The sequence below is a fragment of the Doryrhamphus excisus genome, chromosome 1 (genome assembly GCF_030265055.1).
Source record: "Doryrhamphus excisus isolate RoL2022-K1 chromosome 1, RoL_Dexc_1.0, whole genome shotgun sequence".
In the NCBI taxonomy this organism is placed as follows: Eukaryota; Metazoa; Chordata; class Actinopteri; order Syngnathiformes; family Syngnathidae; genus Doryrhamphus; species Doryrhamphus excisus.
The window spans coordinates 31436804-31462424 of NC_080466.1; the positions used below are offsets into that span (position 1 = coordinate 31436804).

Consider the following 25621-nt stretch of genomic DNA (forward strand, 5'->3'; position numbering starts at 1 on the left):
AATAACACTGACAAGTTAACATGTTGGTTAGGTAGATACTTTATTCATCTATCGATCTACCTACCTACCTGACAAGTTAACACCAGGATAGCTACGTTGGTTAGGTAGATACTTAGATACTTGGGGATATTATCAGGGTGGACAATAGATGAAAATATGAGCTGGAAACCTCATATTACAAATATACAACATAAGGTGGCCAGAAATATTTCAATATTGAACAAAGCAAAATTTGTTCTCAATCAGAAATCACTCCACACTCTTTATTGCTCTCTGTTTCTACCATATCTTACTTATTGCGTGGAAATGTAACAGTTATGCAACAGAACAAATGTAACAGTTACTGATTGAGAAACCAGTAATGAAAGGATGAATCGCCACGCAGGGTAGGTGTGAAATGTTCTGTATTTGTATGACAGACATTTATGTAAAGTTGATGAGTACATTATAACATTATTAACAGTTTTTATTCCCTACAGAGACCTTTTTCCCCATTAGTTGGATTTATTAGTTTTTGGTTGTTTTTTTTCAAATTTGACCTTAGTTATACATTGAGCATGAAACATATACCATACAAAGAGTAAATATATAAGGCTAATGGTAATGGTTGCTGTAGTGGGAATAGTAGTGGGCGTGAGCTGATGATTACACAGCTGGACAGGCCCCTACACCGACTGCCCCGCTGATCAAAGCTGCTTCGCTGAAGCCGACCCTGCTCTTGTTGATCATCATGTTCCTGATGCAGCCGACGTACGGCTCCTTGGTTCCACGTTGGTCTGACAGACGGAGGCCTGAGAGGCGGACAGAGATATAGAAATGCTTAGAAGAATTCCAAACATGTACTTTTACCACGTCAAGAAGCAAAAGTGATGGCCAACCCGGAGCTCCACCGATGAAGATCGGCTTTCCGGCGATTGCGGAGTGAAGATTCAAAAATCTATCCACACGGCTGACCTCATCGTCCACTTTCAACTCCAGAATGTTGGCATCTCTCATCACTGTACACACACAAGACAGAGGTGACCAATGAGGAAAGAGCAGCAAATAATGAGGGTCATGGCTAGCAATACTGCCAAGAACACGCAAGAGTTAAAGCTGTCAGAGCCAGCAAAGCCTTCTCTGCTGGCCTAAACGCTATCAGAAGCACTGGCCAGTCCAGTGTTTGTTCTCTCTTCTTTAATTCTTCTTTAAATGCCCCAAATGTGTACAGCTAATATTCAAGACTACTTCAGTAAAAAGAATGTGCGGTAAAACTGTAAAAAAAAGGATATTCACCAGTGATTCTGTGCCAATTGCCGGCACACAGACCACCTTTTGGAGCAACTCTGGTGAATAACTCACGTGTCCCATCACTTGAAATCACCACCACCTGGAAAACACAACAGTATTCAGTAACATGTTTCCCATCCATATACTAGCAAGTACATGTATTCAGAAATTTACATTTTTTTACATTTTTAACCCAAAAAACAATGATTCAAATACCAAAACAGTTGTGAATGCATAGTTGCAGAGATAATGTACTGTATTGTCAGGTTTAAACCCCAACACTGCCTGCACAAAGGAAGACACAGAGAGGTGAGATTCTTTTTACTTGCAAGGAGAGTGATGGAGACTGCACAGTTACAATACTCCTACCAACTCTGACAGTCCCCATTTCTCCATGCTATTTATTTAGTCAGGAACGCCCTAATTACATGAGATTTCAACTGATAAGGGGATGGGGGGATTTAACTATTCCAGTGGAAACCGGTTCTTTCGTAAAACATGTTATCCATAGTGTGTGGGTATCTCCTCCTTGGCATGTGATCTTCTGGAGACACTCACACACACACACATATACATTCCGGGTCACATGCAGCTATTTCCTCTCCACGAGGGTATGATAGAACTATCTGCTGAGAGAATGTTCTGTCACGTTCTGTTTTCTCTAATCATGATATACACCAAATGTGCAAGCGTCACAGCATTAATCTTACTTTTGCCACGTGAGTGATATGAAATGCTTGTAGGTCATAAGAAAATAGGTCATAAGAATATAGTAAAAATAGAATAACTTTATGTACAATTCTTCCAACATGTATATACTGTAAACTTACTGCTCCTTCATGGATGTACATGGTGAAATAGCCGTCTGCAATGGGCACGTGGAGAAGCACACCGTTTGCGACACGGGGTCGCACCTCCATCGCCAGCTCAAATCGAGGTCCCAGGTCGAATGTATCTGAGGGAGGGAAGGAAAGAATTTGTTTTGAGTAAGCTCGATATTTTGGTGGACTCCTAGCATTATCGACACCGAAAGGCTATGACGCATCACTTGGGCGTTCAGACCTTGTGTTTTTATGAGAAGCAAACATCCTGAAAATTAAGTTAGCCATTTTAAACATCTCAAAGAATGTTACCCAAAAGTATGTAGCCTCCTTCCTCTGCGAAGAATGTTCCCGGTTCAGTGAGTCCTTCAAAACACGGAGTGACCCCAAATGTCTCATCCACTGACGACAACCAGCGTCCGTTAAGCTGGATATTCTTCAGACAACCAGAAAAGCTGTTGAGTGAATTTCTCTAAAAGGGAATAGAAAGAATACCACACGTCAGCCTCAGGAAATCTACGCTCCGGTCCACTTCTCCAGTTTCATGATGGCCGTTTCAATCAGCTTCCCATTTCCGGCTCCTGTTAATTCAACTTTTCTGGACTCCATACCTGAATATTTTTCTGCGCTCGCTCTGGAGGCACCCCTCCAAAATAGAGGGGACTGCTGACATGCAAGGGGACAACGTCGCCTTCCACGCTGTCTTCCAGCGCTGTTTGCCCATGGATGATCAATTTTCCCATATTCCCATCACGGATGAAAATGACCTTCAGGGAGAGAGCAGGAGAACTAGGAGTGACTGCACAGCTGGTTGACATTTCATAACACATAAGTCCAGCATCCATCATCGGGTTCCCGAAAAGATGCCTTTATTACGGGGGGTCCAAACTTTATCCAGCAAATAAAATGAAAGAATTCAACTTTCCCAGTCTGCTATTTTGTTTTTGCTGTTTTTGTTAAAATTTTCAAAATATTTTTTCCCTTATGCCCCCCCCCCCCAATATTTCAAGTTTCTTCCTATATAATCTTTGTAGACTTTGTTTTTTTAAATATATATTATGACTTTATTCTCAGCTGCATGGCGGTTGAGTGTATAGCACACAGGCCTCACAGCTTTAAAAAAACATAATATCATAATATAATAACATAATGTCATAATATTTCAAGTTTATTCTTGTAAAATTGCAATTTTTTTGTCGTTAGAATACGACTTTTTTCACTTTCATGTGTTGACTTTATTCTCATAAAATTAGAGCAAAAGGAGTAGGAAAGCTTATTAAATCCTACCCCTCCATCTGGTACTTTTACAATCAGTAACTGTTACATTTGTTCACTTCCTGCTTTCCATAATACAGTTTAAGGTTTTTTTTTTGTTATTTTTTTTTTTGTACCTCGTACCGAAATACGAGGTGATATGAGCATCCAATGACATTATGCATACCACAGTAAGTGTCAATATAGTGATGTATATAGCACATCATGACTGGTTCAAGACTAAATGATACATGAAAATGGAAAATGACCATTTAAGGTGATTGACAGATGAACTTACATCATGCCAGGCTCCGTTGTTGCAACTGTCCTCGCTCCAGATTTCGACTCGCTCATCTCCTACACTGAAGGTGTACACAAGCTTACCGTCGGCCAGGAACAGAGCCATGAAGTTTTTTTCTTGGTCGTCAGATACATAAAAAATGAGGCCAAATGACGTCCTGGTCTTTAGGGACAAAGAAAAGTTGGCCCTTGGAGGAAAAGATAGCGATGTATCGTGATGATGTAGTGTCATCGTGGCAAGGACTACCTCTAAAGAATAATGACTTACCTCTCAGAAAACAATGGAGGGAGTTGTGTGTAGTGCTGCCGACTGTTGGCGAAGTTGCCGTATTGATAGGCGCGCTGTGCTGCTTTGGGATTTGAGGGAAGTTGGCAGGGAGCGGTGTTCAGGTTCAGGGATTTCTGGCTGGACTCGTCTCTGCTAACCTAAGGCAGCAAGTATTTACCGTCAATATCGGTCACCAATGAAACGAAGACAGCTCATGGCGGTACCTTTTGCGATTGCCTCTGTTTGACTTTGGGTTTGTCATCCCTCAGTCTTGATGACAGAGCGGCGGGAGGCTTTTCCACAGGGCAGTCTTGCAGGAAAGTCTGGACATTGGTCGTGTAGCGCTGAAAGTCCTCCGGCTCGATGTCCCGGTCTTGTCTGCATGAAAAGCCGGGATAAAGCCAAAGTCATGCCGTGAAAATAGACAAAATATTAAGACAAAAAGACGATGACCAAGGTCAAGATGACCTACCTGTTTATGTAGGCATAGCTGATGCAGCCCGTGAAGTTCTTGAAGCTGCTGCTTGGTGACCCCCCATAGTAGAAGCTCTTTGGAGTAGAAGCTGAGGAGGACGTCGTGCTTGATGAAGGGCGTTTCTTCTCCTGCTTGTCTTTATCGTCCACCAACAATAAATACCTTGAGCAAAGAGTCCAGAAATAGATTAGCATCTGTCCAACAACCGGCTTCTATTTATTTTTGTCCTTAGACCAGGACCCTATCTTGGGACTGAGCTACTGTTGCACTAATCAATCCAACAAAACAGCTGAGGTACCAGTGCACTCACCTACTGGATATTATTATATATAAAAGTATAACAGTATAACAATCTCATGGTGTCTTATTGCAAAGAACACTCAACTCATCACACAGCAGCTTAACAGTCAAAAGGTATACCTGAGAAATATAACCACGTAACAGTATGAGTTTAAAATGAAATAAACAACTCTTTTCAAGTTTTCCGGTAATGCATTCATTGGGGCGCTGCAATGACGTCGGCTTCCCTCTGGCAGCATTGCAGCGCCATCCATCCATCCATTTTCTATGCTGCATACACGTGGTGTGTAGTTTGATTGTAACCAAATATCTTTTCTTTTGACTTGGTAACATAGCCGAGTAGCAGAATATTGATTAAAAACCAAGGCATTACGTGGAAGTAACATGAAACGCTCACGTCGTGGGGTTGACCGAGGCCAGTAAGAAGTGAGTCCTTCCGTCATTGTACTGTTTCTTGTGGGATTTAACTCTTGTTCCACGCGTGTTCATCACCACTGCTCCATTTTCAAGGGAAATGCTGAATTCATCCGGCTAAAGTGAGGGGGAAATGTGAGGTTATTTAACAGAAAGCATGATGATAAATGCAGTAATGCAGAAAAGAAGGGTTTTTACTGGGTTGCTATGGTAACACTACAAACGCCTCAGCTAAAAGATGACTTAAACATGACCAAAGTGGCGTTTGCATCTTTTCATCTTTTACTATGTGGCCCAGCAGCATATTTTTATGCACCGGCAGAGTTGATTCAAAAGACAACCGTGTTGATTGAGGACCTTTTTCGGTGTTCCTACCCCTTCCTCGTGGTACAACAGGAGTCCATTGGGTTGTAAAGTTTTAAAGTTGAGCCCTCCTTCAAAATTGTCAAACGGGGAAATCTTTGCAGAAGATCCGAGGTAGCTCTCACCCGTGAAATAGGCTTTGTGTGATGCCTGCAAGACAGTCATGAGGTATGACTACTATGTTATGTCATATCGCTTGTTAATATGGAAAGAGGTTGAAATGTTATACTTACGAAAGACTCCTCAGGGCAGCCGCTGCTGATGCCGATGGTGCCAGGCTCCTCTAACAGGTTGAAGTCTTTCTTTTGGAACAGGAAACCTTTGACGCAACCTTTGAGGTTGACCACCGCGGACAACTCAGGCCTGGAATGACAGATGCATTGTACTTTGAAAATGGATGGATGGACTATAGCCATCCCTCATTTTTCCAGGTTAACTGCTTCCGGACCGGACTGTGATCTGCGAACTTCTGTGATGTAGGATTCCTTCTTGATAAATGGAATATTTTGGTAGTTAGGGGAGCTGCACGGCGGTCGTGTGGTTAACGCGCAGACCTCACAGCTAGGAGACCAGAGTTCGATTCCACCCTCAGCCATCTCTGTGTGGAGTTTGCATGTTCTCCCCGTGCAAGCGTGGGTTTTCTCCGGGTACTCCGGTTTCCTCCCCCATTCCAAAAACATGCTAGGTTAATTGGCCACTCCAAATTGTCCATAGGTATGAATGTGAGTGTGAATGGTTGTTTGTTTATATGTGCCTGGTGACAGCTGGGATAGGCTCCATCACCCCCCGCGATCCTCGTGAGGATAAGTGGTAGAAAATGAATGAATGAATGAATGGTAGTTAGCGCATAGAAAACCTGTTACAATCTTCTAAATACAGTTGTTAACATTATTAGAGCCCTCTAGACATGACATAACACCCCTATAGTCACCTTAGTAGACATAATAAGAGAAAATAAGCCATATGTTCTTGCACTCACCTGGACTGGAGAATGTGTGAGGGAGCGCCACCTATGTAGATATCGGAGAATGGCAAAGTGGTTTTTGGATTTTCCATAGATTTAACATGGCTCTTATCCACCAGAAGGATAACTTTCTTTGATTGATGATAGATGACTGATACCTGTGTCAGGGGCCAATCACAATCAGGGAATTATTAATCAAAGGTTGTTTTACCAATAAAAAGACAAAAGTATACCTCATGATATCTGGCATCGTTTATTTTTAGTTTGGGTATGTTATTCTCCAAGAGCTTTGGCCCATCGCTGAAGCCAAAGTCATACATGAGGCGCAGGAATCCATCTTTTATTTCTAATAGAAAGAATTTATCCTGGAAAGAAAGAAAGGAAAGGGTTGTGACTCACTCATTCATGTTTGTGTGCAGGATTACATCAGAATCAATTTTTTACATGATAATGGACACCAACAAATGCACAGGCCAACTCCACAGCTGTTATTATTACAGTCAAAGCTAGCTTTTCAAATGCACCACTTTTCACATTATTTGGTTTTCCAGATTTTTTTTTTTACTCATATTGGTACTGGTATTATATATTTCTTAGTGACCTTTTGGGTGTTAAGTTGCTGTGTGAGGATTTCTGCCTTCTACCTAAGATGACATGAGTATACAGTTATAGTGAGTACTGACCACCTGCCGTTTCCAATGGGTTGACCACCTCGTCAGCCGGTGTCTTGTTACACTAATGCCGTGACGCCAGTACATAATTGTTTTATATATTTCAGCATGCCATTTGCCGCTTCCAAAATTATGCCAGCAAAAGCTAACACTCTTACATGCTAATATATTTTTGAAATATATTTACGACATATTTTTAAATAACAAATGGTGCTTGCATCAACTTACGCCATTGACCATGATGAAAAGAACACCATTGTTGGCTACCGTTCGCACTGAAATATCAAATCTTGTCACATAACCAAATTTCCCTCTGCGCTCAATATTGTTGATCAGTGCATAGCCTTTTCCATCAAACATGTAACTGGCAATACGACTCTGGGAGAAGGCCAGCTTGTATCTGCAAAAACAAAGAAAATGCACACCATTAGATTATAACAGATGTCCCCAAATTGTCAGTGGCAATGTTTAAAAAAAAAAACATTTAAACAATTACATTTGTTTTTTAGGGATGTTCGATAATTATCGGTACCGATATCAGCAATAAAAATGTGATATCAGTCAACATTGGTATCAGATTTTTTTTCCCAATAATGAAAACAGATATTTTAATTTAAAAAAAAAAATGCTCTATACAACACATACTGTATGTGTTCATTCCACCACAGGAGATACGGTATGTCATGCTACACATATCTGTATCGGCTGATATCGGTTAGCTAATAATGGACATCCCTACAAAAAATATAATTTCACTAGAAAACTAAAAAAAAAAAAAAAAAGCAAGCAACAGCAGCATTAATTTTACAAGACTAAGGTCGAAAAGAGAATAAAGTTATACAATGAAGTTAAGAAGGGACTAAAATTTGCGAGGATAACTATAATATTGTGATAAAAAATAACAGTATATTAACAATATTACGATAACCAACAAAAAGTTATAAACATCACAGTGATGAAGAACACAAAAAGAAATAAAGGTACCTGGAACATGGCGTGGATGCGACCACATCCATTTGGTGAGTTTTTTTGAAATTATACAGACTGATGACATCGTTGTTCAGTGAAGCCAACTCAATGCAACCCACAAAGGGAGCAAGACTCAGTGGGGGAGGGAGCTGGATTGATAGAAAATATCATTACCATTTGGTAGAAATTGAGATACAGTAATAACCTCTTCTTAAAGTTGTACAAATTAGCATTACTTATTAATAAATGTAATATTTTTGCAGTTAGAGCATAGAAAACCTATTTACAACCTTCTTAATATGTTTTTTAACATTAGAGCCCTCTATACGTGAAGTAACAGCCCTATATTTGCCTTTTCACTCCTATTACCCAATCGTAGACATAATATGAAAGAATAAGACTGAAGACTGAAATCTGAAGTGCAAAGGGATTAATAAATACATGTAAATACATATAAATTGACATATTAGAATGAGTCATACCTTAGCATCTGGTGGGACACCCCCAACAAAGAAGACCATATCTTTTGAGTCTATGTCAAACAGTGACTCGGTGCCTGGGGCTTCACCCTTCTGAATGAATTTCTGTTCATCGGTGGTGCTTTGGCTGGGGAGGATGAGGTATATTTTCCCATGTCGACCCAACCTGCCATTGGGGGGGAAAATGTGAAAAAAAGTGAAATCAAATGAATTTGACTTGGCTTTGAATGTAATGTGTGAGTCGCGACAGTACCTCTCCACTTTAACGTAGTTGAAGACGGCAGGCCATTGGCTGACCGGTTTTGAACTGAGAGGGATTTCAACGTATTCGCCACCAAGGTTGTACATGTACACTAAGTTGTCATTCTTGATGGCCAGCCCCATGTAGTCTTTCTGACCCTAAGGCAGCAGCGGTAAACACAATACTGAATGAATGGTAATGGTAATGGTTTTATTTCATTTGAACATGCATCAGATTACAATTGAGTGCATCCCATAGTCAGTTCCCAGTTCCACATGTCCAAAAGGAGTAGGAAGAAGCAAAGCTTATTAAATCCTACCCCTTCATCTGGTACTTTTACAATCAGTAACTGTTACATTTGTTCACTTCCTGCTTTCCGTAATACAGTTTAGGTTTTTTTTGTTTTTTTTTAAATAATGTACCTCGTACCGAAGTAATTAATTAGTAATTGAATTAATTACTAATTAATTAATTAGTAATTAAAGTAGTTAATTTTTAATTTTAAAATCAACATACTCTAATGTTTATAAGTATTCATTCATTCATTTTCTACCGCTTATCCTCACGAGGGTCGCGGGGGTGCTGGAGCCTATCCCAGCTGTCTTTGGGGGCACATATAGACAAACAACCATTCACACTCACATTCATACATATGGACAATTTGGAGTGGCCAATTAACCTAGCATGTTTTTGGAATGTGGGAGGAAACCGGAGTGTTTGTAAGTATTATACTATATATATATATATATATATATATATATATATATATATATATATATATATATATAGTATATACTGTATCAACTATTACATTATTATTGTAGCCATTATTAAGACAGCACAATAATGCATAATGTCCATACCTTCCTGTCTCCCAGATAGAAAATGAAACGGTCCTCTATTGGATCCTTGTCCGGGTCCACTCTTATAAATAAACTGATGGACGTCATTGTCTTCAGGTCTTCCAGGTTGGTGTCAGGATGAACCTCCACTGAAGACTGACCATTGAACTTCATTGACACTTGAACCTAAGTAGGAGAAGACGTCAAATAAAAATAAACTAGCGCTGACTGTGCAGCGGCTTAGGTGCGCTTCTTTTTTGTTAACTGAAAAAGGAGTTGCTGGAAAATGTTCACGGGGACATTTGTGCTGGTTTCCAAATGGGAAACGATGCACTCACCTTCTTTGCCACACTCTTGGCCTGCGCTATCAGCTCCCGGACTCTCATGACGTTTGCTGTTATGTTGTTTACCGGCTTCTTGTCCTCAACCGCCTTCAGCTTTTCCAACAGCTCAGGAAGAAGAACGTTTAGGTTCTCCACTGACAGGAAAAAGATGGGTATTTTCAGGAAATGATGTACACAGTACATTATACCAGGGGTGCCCAAAATCTGTCCCGGGGGCCTTTGGGTCACAAAAATACACTTATATGAGTAAATATACCTGATTCCTTTGCAGAGACAATGGCTTGCTCATATGCAGTGGTAGAGTATTTGTTGTTGTTCAGGTTGTTGGCCCATTCCTCCACTTTGGTACTGATAGGGGTAATGGTCTTCAGAACTTCTGCTGAGTGGTTATACGTTTCCTCTGCCACCTTCAGCGTATACTCCAGTCGCTGTGGTGTTCTGTCTGGAAAGGGTGGAGAAGATGCGTCATTTGTTTCTGTAGGCGGCATTATGAATTATCCTTACTGGCCTTTTTTGCAGTACATTTAGCGAGTGAAGATGACTTTTATAGTTATTAGCCCATATTTCCACACAACAAAGAGTGTGGAGTGAATTCTGATTGAAAAGAAATTTTGCTTTGTTCAATATTGAAATTTTTGACTAAAGCTTTAACCGCACAAACGGAATAAATGACTTAGCGCTGTCATTGCCTTATGATTGACAGCCCTAATAAATACTCAAGCAAACCAACAACGCTCTCTCCTTACCTGTCTGGAATTCATTAATATCCAACACGGTTTCTTGTAGTTTTTTGGTGTTCTTCTCCAAGGTGGCTTTTGTCCCCTCAATGTATTTCAGCTTGTCAATCACCTCGGCTTTTACGTCTGGAATCGGGATGCAGAGAGAACATGAGGGAATCATCTTACAGAATACTTTGGTCGCGAGCAACGTTTGAATGCGGCCAACCTGTTTGCTCAGAATGCAGTGAAACGGATTCCTTGAAAACATTGTCGCTTTTTACCACCAGATCCCGAAGCTGCACGTTGATCCCAGAGATCGACTGAAGTATGAAACACAAGACGGTCAATGCAAGAATAAACTTCTGCGTATTCCGTGTTCTTACGTCATCTGCTATGTGGGATAGATTCAAGGTGGTGAGTGACGTGATGTTGGCGTCGCTGATGTATTTCATGATGTTGGTGTAGACGTTGGCAGCACTTATGGCCCTCTGCACGAAACCATTGGCGTCACTCTCCCTCAGATCGCTGCAGTGGAAAAGATACATTTGCAGATATTTCAGTGTAATTACAATTTTAGGCATCATTACTCAAACGTTTCTTACTCTTCCAGTTTGGTGGCTTGTCGTTCCAGATCCTGAGCATGCTCATCTGCCCTCTGAACCAAGTCTACATCAGCCAATGAGAGTTGCTCCATCTTCTCTATCAGCTTTTGCCCAGCGCCGTCAATTGCAGCATGGTAATGTGAACTATTCTGTCCAAAAAAGAAAAGCCAAGACTGGGTTATATATACACATATGAGCACTCATTGATTTAACAAACCAAAGAAGAAGCTAAGAAGTCACAGTACAGTATTTAAATATACTTGAACCTAAGTAAAAAGTCATTTTATTTGAACATCACATAATATTATTTTGTCCTTTTTGCCTGAGCAGTCATACCTGCACCAACATATCCACTTCAGCCACAGTCTCTTCCGATTTAGAAATCAGCTCTTTGGCGTTTTCTGTCGTGTTACCGATTGCTGTGAGCTCTGTTGTCATTCTCTGCTGCTTGGCCTGAAGGACAATCAACAAAAAAGGCATGGAAAATTGTAAACATTCCAAGAAATAGAACATTTGATGCATTTGAAAATATGGAATATTTTCCTTCAGCTTTGAACAGCCTTCAACATCTTGTTAAGAATGGAATATTTTCCTTCTGCTTTGAACAAGACATGTTGAAGGCTTGTTAATAGCAGAATAAAAATATTCCATCCCTAGCATTCGCGGTAAGAATACAATATGCAATATTTTCCCCAACATTTGTGTTAAGAATGGAATATTTTCCTTGTTAATAGCATTGGCATATAGGCTTGTTAATAGCAGATGAAAAATATTCCATTCCTAAGACATGTTGAAGGCTTGTTAATAGCAGAAAAGAAAAATATTCCATTCCTAACAACAATTTTCTTTTATATGAAACTATGATAGCATAACAAAGTAAGCACTGTTTTTCTTGGAATTAAATATATTTTCTCTGATTTGAGCTAGATATTCCGTATTCCATTCCTATGTTGGGAATGTAAATGAGTAATTGAGTAATTTCGAATATGATGTGTGGAAAGACACTCCGGATACACAAATATGTGTCTGCAAGCCAAGTGTATACGAGAAAAGACCCACTGTGTGCAACATTGGCTGGACAGATCAGTGAATGAAATACGCAGGAGGAAAAGGCCGGGAGAGACGAGAGAATAGAAAGATTCAGTAGTACACTGAAGGTCATGGGAAAGCACCTCATTCCTCTGGAATTTAAGGATGCTGGCTCCGTTCCTTTCCTGTGTCTCCTCAATTGTTCTGGCAGCTTTCTGCAGGAAGGCCTGCGCGTCAGACAGCTTTGTAGTGAAGTTGGACAAAGCTGACTTGAGTGGAGGAAGATGGCCGTGTGTGATCAATGACTTCTTCTCCAGCTGACGAATACGCCTTAGCACTGTAAATAGAACAGGGGTCAGGTACAGTACAGTACAAACGTTGGGTTGGCACAATGTGTGTCAAAGCATTATTTGTTGCAGCCATCTGGTGGGAGATACAACATAGCGAGAGATGGCGAGTGAGGAGGACTCTAGTGAGAAGACGTACAGACACGGTAAAAATGTACATGTCCAATGTACATTATGGGAGAAGTAACTATAACTCATTACTTTTTTAAAGTACAGTAAGATGCTTGTATCTTTATTGATATGATCTGTTTTGATGTTTGTGTTAGGAATGGAATAATTTCCCTCTGCTTTGAACAAGATATGTTGAAGAAAATGTTAATAGGGGAAAGAAAAATATTCCACTCCTAACAAGACATGTTGAATGCTTGTTAATAGCACAAGAAAATATTCCATTCCTAACAAGACATGTTGAATGCTTGTTAATAGCAGAAGAAAATATTCCATTCCTAACAAGACATGTTGAATGCTTGTTAATAGCACAAGAAAATATTCCATTCCTAACAAGACATGTTGAATGCTAGCTGTGTGTGATTTCATTGTGATTACAAAGGTTGGCCATTTTTGTCTCCTTACAGTCGTGGGCTTCTGTTGACTCTTCAATGGTGATGGGTCCTTGTGCAGACAAGTCGAGTTTCCTCATGTCGCTCACAATACTCAAGGCTTCATCTGTGTTTCTTCTGACCACCTCCGGATCCACTTCCTGGTAAACACTATACAGCTCCCATTCATGGATCATGTCTGTAGACCATAACATAAACAAGCAAGGTTTATCCGGTGTCGGCTAGCACAGTAGACTATAATGGGAGGTGATAATGGAGGGAAGGCGTTTGTGTATTATGTGTGGAAAGCCAACCATGGGAGCTGGGTGATATGGTACCTTCAATGCGGGTGTTGAGGTCGGTGAGGTTTTTGCTGAAGTTTTCAGCCAGTGTTAAGGTCTGCATTGTGTTCTTGTCCAGATCGCTTCCCAAATCCTTCACCGTGCCTTCCTACCAAACACAATGAGGGTGAACATTTATTTATATATCATATATATCGTATAATATAGGTGATGCATCAGGTCAGGCACCCTGAATTATGTCAGGGAGTATGAAATCATTCACTAACCGCTTCGCTAAGCTGTTCGATGTATGATACCACGTCCTGGGTGGAATCTTCCACTGCCTCAGCCTCAGCCTTTATTCCAGACAACTTGTTCCTCCAGCTTTGAAACTGGTTCTGGAATACACACAGACATTCAGCACTCTTACAATTCGACATGATGTAATCTAGAATATTCTAATATACAGTGGAACCTTGGTTAGTGTCATGAATCCATTCTAGAAGGTCCGACTCTAACTGAAACATACTCTAAACTGATCGAAATGAAACCAAATCCAATGAATCTGTTACATTTTGATAAAAGAAATCTTAAACGTTCATTTATCCCTTTCTTTTGTCGTTTATATGCTTTTAGAATTAATTTATGCATGTAAAACTGTGAGAATGTGTTATGTGGTAACATACGGCAACAGTTTTAGCATGCTAATAGGCTGCTAACCAGGACGTTTTGTAATAAAAATACATTAAAAACAAAGTTGCCCTCACATGTTGTATTAATAACATGAAAATATACCATACGCTAACCAAAAAGCATACTACCCAGGGAATATAATAATGTTTCTTACTGTAAATATTGTTATACAGTGAAGAAAATAAGTATTTGAACACCCTGCTATTTTGCTATTTCTCCCACTTAGAAATCATGGAGGGGTCTGAAATTTTCATCGTAGGTGCATGTCCACTGTGAGAGAGATAAACTAAAAAGAAAAATCCAGAAATCACAATGCATGATTTTTTAACAATTTATTTGTGTGATACAGCTGCTAATAAGTATTTGAACACCTGTGTATCATCTAGAATTCTGACCCTGAAAGACCTGTTAGTCTGCCCATTAGAAGTCCACCTGCACTCCATGTATCATCCTGAATCAGATGCACCTGTTTGAGGTCGTTAGCTGCATAAAGACACCTGTCCACCCCATACAATCAGTAAGACTTTAACTTGTAACATGGCGAAGACCAAAGAGCTGTCCAAAGACACCAGAGACAAAATTGTACACCTCCACAAGGCTGGAAAGGGCTACGGAGCAATTACCAAGCAGCTTGGTGAAAAAAGGTCCACTGTTGGAGCTATCATTAGAAAATGGAAGAAGCTAAACATGACGGTCAATCTCAATCGGAGTGGAGCCCCATGCAAGATATCACCTCGTGGGGTCTCAATGATTCTAAGAAAGGTGAGGAATCAGCCCAGAACTACACGACAGGACTTGGTCAATGACCTGAAAAGAGCTGGGACCACCGTTTCCAAGGTTACTGTAGGTAATACCCTAAGACGTCATGATGTGAAATCATGCATGGCACGAAAGGTTCCCCTGCTTAAACCAGCACATGTCAAGGCCCGTCTTAAGTTTGCATATGACCATTTGGATGATACAGAGGAGTCATGGGAGAAAGTTTTATGGTCAGATGAGACCAAAATAGAACTTTTTGGTCATAATTCCAATAAGCGTGTTTGGAGGAAGAAGAATGAAGAGTACAATCCGAAGAACACCATCCCTACTGTGAAGCATGGGGGTGGTAGCATCATGCTTTGGGGGTGTTTTTCTGCACATGGGACAGGACGAGTGCACTGCATTAAAGAGAGGATGACTGGGGCCGTGTATTGTGAGATTTTGGGGAACAACCTCCTTCCCTCTGTCAGAGCATTGAAGATGGGTCGTGGCTGGGTCTTCCAACACGACAACGACCCGAAGCACACAGCCAGGAAAACCAAGGAGTGGCTCCGTAAGAAGCATATCAAGGTTCTAGCATGGCCCAGCCAGTCTCCAGACCTGAACCCAATCGAAAATCTTTGGAGGGAGCTCAAACTCCGTGTTTCTCAGCGACAGCCCAGAAACCTGACTGATCTAGAGAAGATCTGTGTGGAGGAGTGGGCCAAGATCCCTCCTGCAGTGTGTGCAAACCTGGTGAAAAACTACAGGAAACGTTTGACCTCTGTAATAGCAAACAAAGGCTACTGTACCAAATATTAACATTCATTTTCTCAGGTGTTCAAATACTTATTAGCAGCTGTATCACACAAATAAATTGTTAAAAAAATCATGCATTGTGATTTCTGGATTTTTCTTTTTAGTTTATCTCTCTCACAGTGGACATGCACCTACGATGAAAATTTCAGACCCCTCCATGATTTCTAAGTGGGAGAAATAGCAAAATAGCAGGGTGTTCAAATACTTATTTTCTTCACTGTATCTACCTGTAGGTGATGAGCAGTATAATTATAGTATTTGACTCTGTCGTTAACAGCAGCCCCGGTTGAGATGTTCAACACTCCAACCCTCAAATGGTCCAGTGTTTTGTTGGACAGCCGCAGGTCTCCGATGACATGCCAGATGCATTCATCACAACCTGAAGACATTTACACCACTTCAGTAAGGATGATTCATTTGCATGATGAGATTTGCTGGTGTGGTCGTGTAATCATCTTACTGATGTTGCACAGGTTAACTGTCGCAGGCTCTGGTAGGCACTCTCCGGTGTGCATATCACAGTGATTGCTCTCACAGTCACACCCTGGAGAAATAATCAACACACATTATAAACATTAGCATGATAAACATTAGCAATAAGTCAGTAAAGTTTTTTGTGTAGGAGAGTGTTTAATCAGAGGTCCACAGCTGCTGTGGATGAGGGAAAAAAATAAAATATTAAAAATATAATATTTAATACTATTATATTTAATATAATATAAAACATATAATATAAACATAATATTAAAAATTTTTGACATTAAACATACTAAAATATATAGTATACAAGTATATATAAATAAATTATATTACCAATTTCACTTGGGTTACAAAATGCTAGCACACTAGTAATATTAGTAATGCTAACATGCTAACGTTAACATGCTAACACCTAGCATGATAGTGGTAAATGTTTTTAAATGTGTCTACCCATGAAAATAGCCAGAAAATGCAAATATATGAGTAATGCTAACATGCTAACGTTAGCACGCTAACGCCTAGCATGATAGTGGTACCTTCCCATGGCAACACAGACCTGATTAGTATAAGATTTTTGAAGATGAGATACTTATTGAATGAATCCATACCATTTTATGGAACAGTACCAGAATTGAAGTTACTGCATTATTCACAGGAAATACATTTTGTATGTGTAATGGACTGGGAGCAAATCCATGAGAACAGTCGGCATTCTGTATGATGACTGGATGACTTACGCCTGCAGCCAGAGGGGTTATAATCCCAAAAGCCCGGGAGACACCTCTCACAGTAACGACCCCCGGCACCCGGGCGGCACAGACAGCTGTGAGTGAGTGGATGGCAGGTGGGACGAAGGGAAGCTGGCCCGCATTCACATCTCTGACAGCCCTGACAGCTGGAGAAACCTGAGTATCCTTCCTATAGCAGACAATGTTAGGGCCCAGTAAGTCACTCGTTTATGTCGTCACGGCAACCGAACAAAAACAGGAAAAGGATATTTGCATTTCGTTCCCACGGACATCACCACGGGAAAAACTGTAAGAAGTAACATTAAGAAACATCACGGAAATACACTTAGATCATCTATCTATCTAGTATCTATCTAGTATCTATCTATCTATCTATCTATCTATCTATCTATCTATCTATCTATCTATCTATCTATCTATCTATCTATCTATCTATCTATCTATCTATCTATCTATCTATCTATCTCTCTATCTAGTATCTATCTATCTATCTATCTAGTTAGTATCTATCTATCTAGTATTTATCTAGTATCTATCTATCAATCTATCTAGTATCTATCTATCAATCTATCTAGTATCTATCTATCTATCTAGTATCTATCTATCTATCTAGTATCTATCTATCTATCTAGTATCTCTCTATCTATCTATCTAGTATATATCTATCTAGTATCTATCTATCTAGTGTTTATCTAGTATCTATCTATCAATCTATCTAGTATCTATCTATCAATCTATCTAGTATCTATCGATCTATCTATCTATCTATCTATCTATCTATCTATCTATCTATCTATCTATCTATCTATCTATCTATCTATCTATCTATCTAGTATCTCTCTATCTATCTATCTAGTATCTAGTATCTATCTATCTAGTATCTATCTATCTAGTATCTATCTATCTGGTATCTATCTATCTAGTATCTATCTAGTATCTATCAATCTATCTAGTATCTATCTAGTATCTAGTATGTATCTATCTAGTATCTATCTATCTAGTATCTATCTATCTAGTATCTATCTAGTATCTATCTATCTAGTATCTATCTATCTGGTATCTATCTAGTATGTATCTATCTGGTATCTATCTGGTATCTATCTATCTAGTATCTATCTAGTATCTATCTAGTATCTATCTAGCTGGTGGAGTATTTCCTTACCTCACAACGGTCACAGAGTGACCCGGTGACGCCCGGTTTGCAGTGACACACTCCCGTCCTGTCATCGCACGAGGATGTACCACATCGATTGCACTCGCACGCTAGGATGGACACAAGACGCATACGGCATTGTGTCAGAGGTCACATGATGTCACAGGCATGTGGTGAAAGAGTTATTTTTAGCGCTGGAAAACCTCACAGATAGTTTCAGTTACATGATAACCTTGGCTTTTTAATTAGAACAATTCATTGATTACACAGGCTTCAAAATCGAATTCACTTAAAGCTATTTCCACTTGTTGTCACCTAATCGTATGTCGGATGTGGCATGGGTGGCATGGGTGGCATGGGTGGGCTAACAAAAGGATATTTCCTTCAAAAGGTGCAAACCCTCTTCATAGGCCTGTAACAACGTAACATAATACCGCCGCTTGTCTTGCGCTAAAATAAAACCAAGTCGCTTTCACATTCATGCACCCCCCAGCCCCCCCACCTCTGCAGTTCTTGGCGCCGATGGCATCACCGTAGAAACCTTGAGCGCATCTCTCACAATTGGGCCCGCCGGTGTTGCCCCAGCAGTGCTGGCAGTGGCCCGTCACATTGTGGCACCAATTGAAGATCAGGTTTGGGTCGGAGTTGTCGTTACAGTTGCATCGCTTGCAGGAACCACCGATTGTCATTGGCATCCCATAATAACCTGGTGCACACCTGGAAGACAAAAATAGTCACTGTCATCACTACGGAATGTTCTGGCCACCTTAGAGCTCACCTCTCACAGGAATGTCCAGCATAGCCCTCCTTGCATTTGCAGCGTTGAATGTCACCTTGTCTGTCGCAATATACTGCAAAACTGGTGAAACGCAGTAGAGTATATTAGATATTGCTTTTCCAAGATGTAACGTTCTTGTCACAGAAAAAGAGCAACAACTTCTCCTTACTTATTGGAGGGCACAGGAAGGGGGCAGGCGCAGGGTTGGCAGCTGTGGCGTCCACCCTGACTAGGTGCCAGCATGTAGCCATCTTCACACATTTCACAGAAATCACCAGTGCTATGATCCTTGCAATTCTGAAGGAGAGAAAGGTCAACAAATTAGAAATATGCTAATTAAAGTACATTTTCAAGCATTGAAATGGCTAAATGAAGTAAAATACAAATACTATGTTGGGTAATAGGAGTTTAAAGGTGACCATAGGGGTGTTATTTCATGGCTGGAGAGCTCTAATAATGTTAAAAAGCGTATTTAGAAGGTACTAAGCGGGTTTTCTGTGCTCTAACTAGAAAATATTATATGTAAAATAGCTAAATGAAGTAAAATACAAATACTATGTTGGGTAATAGGAGTTTAAAGGTGACTATAGGGGTGTTATTTCATGTCTAGAGAGCTCTAATAATGTTAAAAAGCGTATTTAGAAGGTACTAAGCAGGTTTTCTGTGCTCTAACCACAAAATATTATATTTAAAATAGCTAAATGAAGTAAAATACAAATACTATGTCGGGTAATAGGAGTTTAAAGGTGACTATAGGGGTGTTATTTCATGTCTAGTTTTCTATGCTCCAACTAGAAAATATTATACTTATAAATAAGGAAACATACTTTCACTTAGCGCGTCAGAACCAATTAACCCTTAATTAATTAAGGGATTACTGTGCAATATTCAAAGTGATTTTAAGACAAACTTACGCTACAAATGCCCGTGATGTCCTCACAGTGATCTGCATGTCCTTTGCAGTTACATGGCAAGCATTTATTTTGCTCGCTGAGGAAAAATCCCTTAGCGCAAACCTGATGAGAGACCAATCAAATTCAGTCAGATATAAGAATGCATCATGTCAAAATGGCAATGATGTCATAGAGTTTGCAATGGAAATGCATGCATTCTGTTGACAAAGACGGCAACTGAGGGCAACTGAATGATTTTGTGTGCTAATGCTACGTAGTCTGTATACTGTATAGTTCATTGTGAAACAAGACACCAGGTTTATTTATGTTTAATGCATCCTGCATTACAATAATGTTACAGTAATGTTCTGCATCACAAGTGTCCAAATCCACATGGAGAAATAATTCATTATGTGGCAACCAATACAATGTCAACAACTGCCAACTTTGTAAAAAAAAAACAATAAATAATGTTAATGTCAGATGATGTTCTGTTTACCATCCAAGCCTGCTAAAAAGTGTTTTAGGCTGGTCAAGACTTTGGCTGTTTGACAGTTTGACGTGTAGAACAGCTGCAGAGCGTAGACTGTGTAGTATGCATGAAGGGGGTTGAAGCGTTTATGAGAAATGCAGCAGATGGCCAAGACGTAAGGGATGGATATCATCCAACATGATACAACGGCCAAGTATGCTAATCTACTTTGATGGGAAAACTCTGTTAATAGGGTGTGGACATTTTTCATTTGTTTTTTGGACATTTTTTCGTGAGGGATCCATGTTTATGGTTTGGCAGGATACTGTATATTCATGGTAGCATGCTTTACTTTTGTGTACATTTGCATATATATATCATATATATATATCATATATGTATCATAGAGGTCCAAATTGGGGATAAGCATGCCTTTCCATACACACTAAGAACACATACCCTCCATACATATTTCATTATTTTTGCAATGCAAGCGCAAACTTTGGGGCATTTAACCTCCATTCATCCGTTTACTATACCGCTTAGCTATATAGGTTGCGGGTATGCTGGAGCCTATCCCACTTGTCTTGGCCAAGAGGCGGGTTACACCCTAGACTGGTCCTTGGGGGATTTACAATTATTATTATTATTATTATTATTATTATTATACTTATTTTACTATTACTACTACTCATTCATTTTCTACTGCTTATCCTCACGAGGGTCGCGAGGGTGCTGGAGCCTATCCCAGCTGTCTTGGGATGAGAGGTGGGGTCCACACTGGACTGGTGGCCAGCCAATCACAGGGTACATATTATAACTTTGCCCCAACCTAATTGTTGTGTATTGTGTAGTGTATTGTGTAGTGTGTTGATTAGTGTATTGTGTAGTGTATTGTGTAGTGTGTTGTGTAATGTGTAGTGTATTGCGTAGTGTGTTGAGTAGTGTAGTGTGTAGTGTATTGTGCAGTGTGTATTGTATTGTGTAGTGTGTTGTGTAGTATGTTGTGTAGTGTATTGCATAGTGTAGTGCGTTGTGTAGTGTATTGCGTAGTGTGTTGGGTATTGTATTGTGTAGTATGCTGTGTAGTGTATTGTGTAGTGTGTTGTGTTTGTGTATTGTATTGTGCAGTGTATTGCATAGTGTATTGTGTAGTGTATTGTGCAGTGTATTGCATAGTGTGTTGTGTAGTGTATCGTGTAGTGCATTGTTTCGTGTATTGTTTGATCTACGTGTTCCGTATGAAGGTGATTGTTCTGCTGTTTATGTTTATTGTATGTTTTCATTCACTTTTGTGGAGAACGTTATGAGCGTCTATGCTTGCTTGATCCCTTTCCTTTGTGTGTTTCCTCATAACATCCCTAACAAGCCCCCTAAGCTGCTTGCAAGACAATTGAATCCCTAAAAAATTGAAAACTAAGTCTGTGTGTAGTTGTAGACTTTGGTGGACCATGACCCACAGGGAGCACGCCCGTCGTTGCAAGTATTTCTACGTTCCTCCCACCGTAGTGGCCAACAAAGATGGCGTTCAGCAAGTCATATAGTCTTTCAATTGTTCAAGTTCCTTTTGCAGTCTGCATGGTAATTGGGTATTTCCCGACGCTCTCTGTGTGCGATATTTTCAAACACAAAAGCATGACTTGTCTCCTCCAAGGAGTGCTCTTCCAAGTCAACACCCTTGCTGGGCTTTGGCGGCCATGCCCTCTCGCTGCCCCGTCTGATGAAATGTGACGCCTCCGCAACCGACAGCTTCCTCTTGTGTAGAAACAAACCTGAAGACCCCATCTTTCCTCAATTTGTACTGTTCTTTAACTGGAAATCCACAGTTCTAGACTCTCACGGATGAAACCATACCATCTTGATGATTAAATCTCACAACCGAATGGAGAGAACTGACCCCCGTCATCCTTTAAAGCTGGGGTTAGACTCTGAGCTGATTCAGGCTAACTTCCGCTCCGAGTCTTCAAAAGGGAAATATTTGGGGTCACGAGAAGGTCATCTTAACACAGCACATCTGTGGGAGTGAGTCGGAGTAAATAAATCCTCATGGGACACTCTGTGAGGAAGAAATGTTTTCTTATGTCCATCTTTGGAAACAAACTACCTCCGCAAATCTAATGGAGCAACACATGAGCCATCCTTGGATGACCTTTCCACGCTGAAGAATGTATGTTGCCAAAAATGGCGTCTTTCTAGCGGTGCTGAGCACTCTATCAACTACAGCTTCATGTAAATCACAAGATGAACTCTCAACTCTGAAAACCCCGAAGCAACTTCCTGTCTGTCTGTCACGCAGATGTCCCTAGGTGTCCCAAATGTGGCCCGCAGGACACTAGTTTGAGGCCCCCGCCTTGATATGAAAGTTTAATGTTAGTGCGGCCCGCGCAAGTTTGATATGGATGCTGTATGGTATCATGTACCCAGAAAAAATTATTATGTTTGATTAATGTTCATGTTAAAGGTTAAATAACTGTTAATAGTTATCCTCCCTATCTGTGTGGAAGTGGTAAGTTTTTGGCTATTTAAGTTTAAAGGAAATAACTCGAAGGCTACCGTTTAGGTCGCTAGCTCTCTAGTTTGCGAGTTAGCATGTGTCTCAAGACCCTACAGTTGCGCAATATGTTGTAAATAAAAAGAGTATAAATGTGACTATAGTCGTGTTTTGTCATGTCTACAGGGCTCTAATAATGCTTTGTTCATTTTAATCTGAAAAAAATAATTTGTCTACCCGCCAACTATATGTGGTTTCTTAAGTTTTTATTATTTGCCGTATTATTATTATTATTATTATATTTATTTATTACTGGCCCAGCCTTGCCCAGACCCTAGCTCCAGTGGCCCCCAGGTAAATTGAGTGTGAGACCCCTGGTTTAAGGGTTTTTTGGTTTTGTTTTTAATAATGTACCGAGGGTGGCTGAGGGTGGAATTGAACCCTGGTCTCCTAGCTGTGAGGTCTGCGTGCTAACCACTCGACCACCGTGTCGCCCTAGCAATAAACAATAATATGAAATAGTTTCAACCTGACAAGTAATTGGTGTTGAATCCAGGCTTTTGCATGAAAATCATATGTCATATTAATGATATGTCATTAAATAAATCAAATGACATGTTTGGTAAGTGTTTTCCTTCCATCGGGGTGTGGCAAATAGGGCATGGCAATAGTCAATACTAGTTATGGTGCTGATAACGACATACTCATGATCTCAAAATGCAGCCATTAGGAAATTTGACAGCAAGGACAAAAATAAGGTGGGGTTCCACTACTAAACTATGCAACTTCCAAAGCAACAAAACTTGGTTCCATCCCACACGTGTTTATCCTCATCCATCCGGTATCCACTAAATACACAGCATATGCTATTCCATTGATGTTAGAAGTCAAAGAAGTACCGGCAAGGACAGTGTACCGGCCAAAATACTCAAAGCTCTTACCTTCAACAAGGTCTGTTGCTGTTCTCCAAGTCTGGCGGCAGAAGATGAATAGGCAATCCCACAGAGAATGCCAAAAAGGCAGAGGTAACGTGCCGACTTAGCCATGTTCTCTGTTTGCCCAGTTGCGTCCTCCCTATTCGTGTCTGTCCCTGCAGACGGTCCACAGTCTCTGGGCTGTGCTCTGCTGGGCCACTGCTCAGACGTACAGATCTGTCACTGTGCCTCGTCCTGGCCTAGGCCGTCTCGAATAAACATAGTTGTGTGAACTTCCTCCCTTTCTCTCCCGTATTCCCTGCTCTGATTCTTCTCACTTGGTGGAACTGCCCTCCCCCACTCTCCGGGGAGCCAGCGTCTAAATCACATACAGATGGAAAGGCTGGGAAAAGACAGGGCAGGGCAAGAGAAGATAGACGGAAAGGCGTATGAGCGACTCTGAGTCTTTCCAACAACAATCAGCTTTATGGCAACAATGGCAACCATTTTCTTTGTGCTTTTAGCATCTTTTTGGACCATTCACTATTGATATGAAGGTTGAGGATTTGGTCAGTATTAGCGGTAGACATATTTTATATTGGATTCATCCATTGGGTATATGCCAATTTCCCACTTGGTACACAGTAGCCACGTTTACATGAGGAGTTTTTCTTTTTCCGAATGACCTTTCCGAAAGCAATGGTATACATGGAAAGGAATATTCCAATCGCGTGTCTACATGCGCCGCTATAATCAACCAGAATAGTCAATGGGGCATGCCCAGTAAAGCGTAAACACCAACATCACGTGATACCGACTTCCTCCAATTTTTCTTTCACTGTGTGGAGTTTGCATGTTCTCCCCGTGCATGCGTGGGTTTTCTCCGGGTACTCCGGTTTCCGCCCACATTCCAAAAACATGCTAGGTTAATTGGCCACTCCAAATTGTCCATAGGTATGAATGTGAGTGTGAATGGTTGTTTGTCTATATGTGCCCTGTGATTGGCTGGCCACCAGTCAGGGTGTACCCCGCCTCTCCCCCAAAGACAGCTGGGATAGGCTCCAGCACCTCCCACGACCCTCATGAGGATAAGCGGTAGAAAATGAATGAATGAATGAATGTTTCTTTAACTAATCAGATTGACTCATCAGCAGTCACATTGTCCCATCCTCTGATTGGTTGATCTGAGCAAAACAAAGCAGAACTCGACAAGCAGAGCTATTGCTTGGAAGCTACCGCTGTTGCTATTCGATGTTAGTGGCGCATGAAATCATACACAGTGAGGTCTGAGGATCCTGCAGGCCAAACCAAGACAAAAGACCGTCTGACCAACGTTGCTAGAGGAACAGCGTGACTACAGCACCCTGTGGCGGCCATTCAAACTCCTCTTTCAATTGGTCACTGACTCATTCCGTGACCATGTTAGAAAACTGAAGCAATGAGTCATGAAATGATTTCATTCTTTTTGAATAACCCTGTATTATGAGGAAAAAATGAATAATTTGAATGAATAAATGAATCAAATAATAATAAATAAAAACAAATAATTTTTCAAATATTTTTACAGTGATAATATTACTACAAACTTAGAATGAAGGAAAACTTGTAATGTTACTCATGTTCTCATGTTCTCAAAGTCAGCTGGGATAGCTCCCCCTTGACCTCGAGCATGATAAGGCAGAAAGTGAATGACCAAAGGCAATTCCGCCCTCTAGAGGTGACACTGTGTCCTGCACCAAGTTGAGTTAGTTGAGTGCAACTTTATGCTACTAAAATTATTATATTATATTATATTATAATACTTTTTTGTTATATTTTCCCTTAATATTTTAAATTTGTTCTTTTTAAATTAGGATACTTTTTCATTTATGTGTTTTTGTAAAGTTTTTTTTGTTAAATTATGCCACAGGACAATTAAAATAATAATAATAATAATAAATGGGTTAGGCA

The 25621-nt window shown here is 40.3% G+C and overlaps 2 protein-coding genes across 5 annotated transcripts in view; one reads left to right on the forward strand and one right to left on the reverse strand.

Moving 5' to 3' along the window:
* The window catches only part of LOC131126193 (gap junction Cx32.2 protein-like), a 29838-nt gene extending 7046 nt beyond the window's left edge, over positions 1-22792 (forward strand). For 3 of the 4 annotated variants that reach the window (XM_058068462.1, XM_058068468.1, XM_058068484.1), the window contains 4 exons: positions 11325-11429; positions 13247-13374; positions 16019-16143; positions 16877-17421. The gene's annotated coding sequence lies outside the window, so the exon portion shown is untranslated. Of the gene's footprint in view, positions 1-11324; positions 11430-13246; positions 13375-16018; positions 16144-16876; positions 17422-20988; positions 21074-21920 lie in introns of those variants that run through there. The other variant, XM_058068477.1, reaches the window with a different exon arrangement.
* On the reverse strand, positions 51-24066 carry lama4 (laminin, alpha 4). Its single transcript, XM_058068424.1, has 40 exons — positions 23699-24066; positions 19816-19917; positions 19071-19198; positions 18902-18982; positions 18626-18840; positions 18133-18233; positions 16959-17139; positions 16202-16285; positions 15969-16120; positions 13779-13889; positions 13549-13660; positions 13245-13409; positions 12468-12661; positions 11632-11748; positions 11296-11444; positions 11077-11218; positions 10920-11013; positions 10721-10837; positions 10231-10416; positions 9969-10108; positions 9652-9816; positions 8801-8946; positions 8551-8713; positions 8084-8217; positions 7328-7499; positions 6662-6793; positions 6444-6586; positions 5698-5827; positions 5477-5614; positions 5085-5218; positions 4385-4549; positions 4137-4290; positions 3913-4070; positions 3643-3832; positions 2702-2857; positions 2403-2562; positions 2100-2224; positions 1276-1369; positions 879-998; positions 51-791 (listed from the first exon to the last, which is right to left on the reverse strand). The coding sequence occupies exons 1-40, from the start codon at positions 23801-23803 to the stop codon at positions 646-648; spliced, it is 5601 nt and encodes a 1866-aa protein (XP_057924407.1). The 5' UTR covers positions 23804-24066; the 3' UTR covers positions 51-645.
* Positions 24067-25621: the final 1555 nt, after the last annotated feature.

What these genes read in the sequence shown, in the direction of transcription:
- lama4 (XM_058068424.1), bottom strand. Translation starts at nt 23,803, where the DNA reads ATGGCTAAGTCGGCACGTTACCTCTGCCTTTTTGGCATTCTCTGTGGG. An exon ending in AAGTGGATATGTTGGTGCAG is followed by an intron (nt 11,445 to 11,631) that starts GTATGACTGCTC and finishes TTTTTTGGACAG; the next exon opens with AATAGTTCACATTACCATGC. An exon ending in ACAACGGAGCCTGGCATGAT is followed by an intron (nt 2,858 to 3,642) that starts GTAAGTTCATCT and finishes CTCTCCCTGAAG; the next exon opens with GTCATTTTCATCCGTGATGG.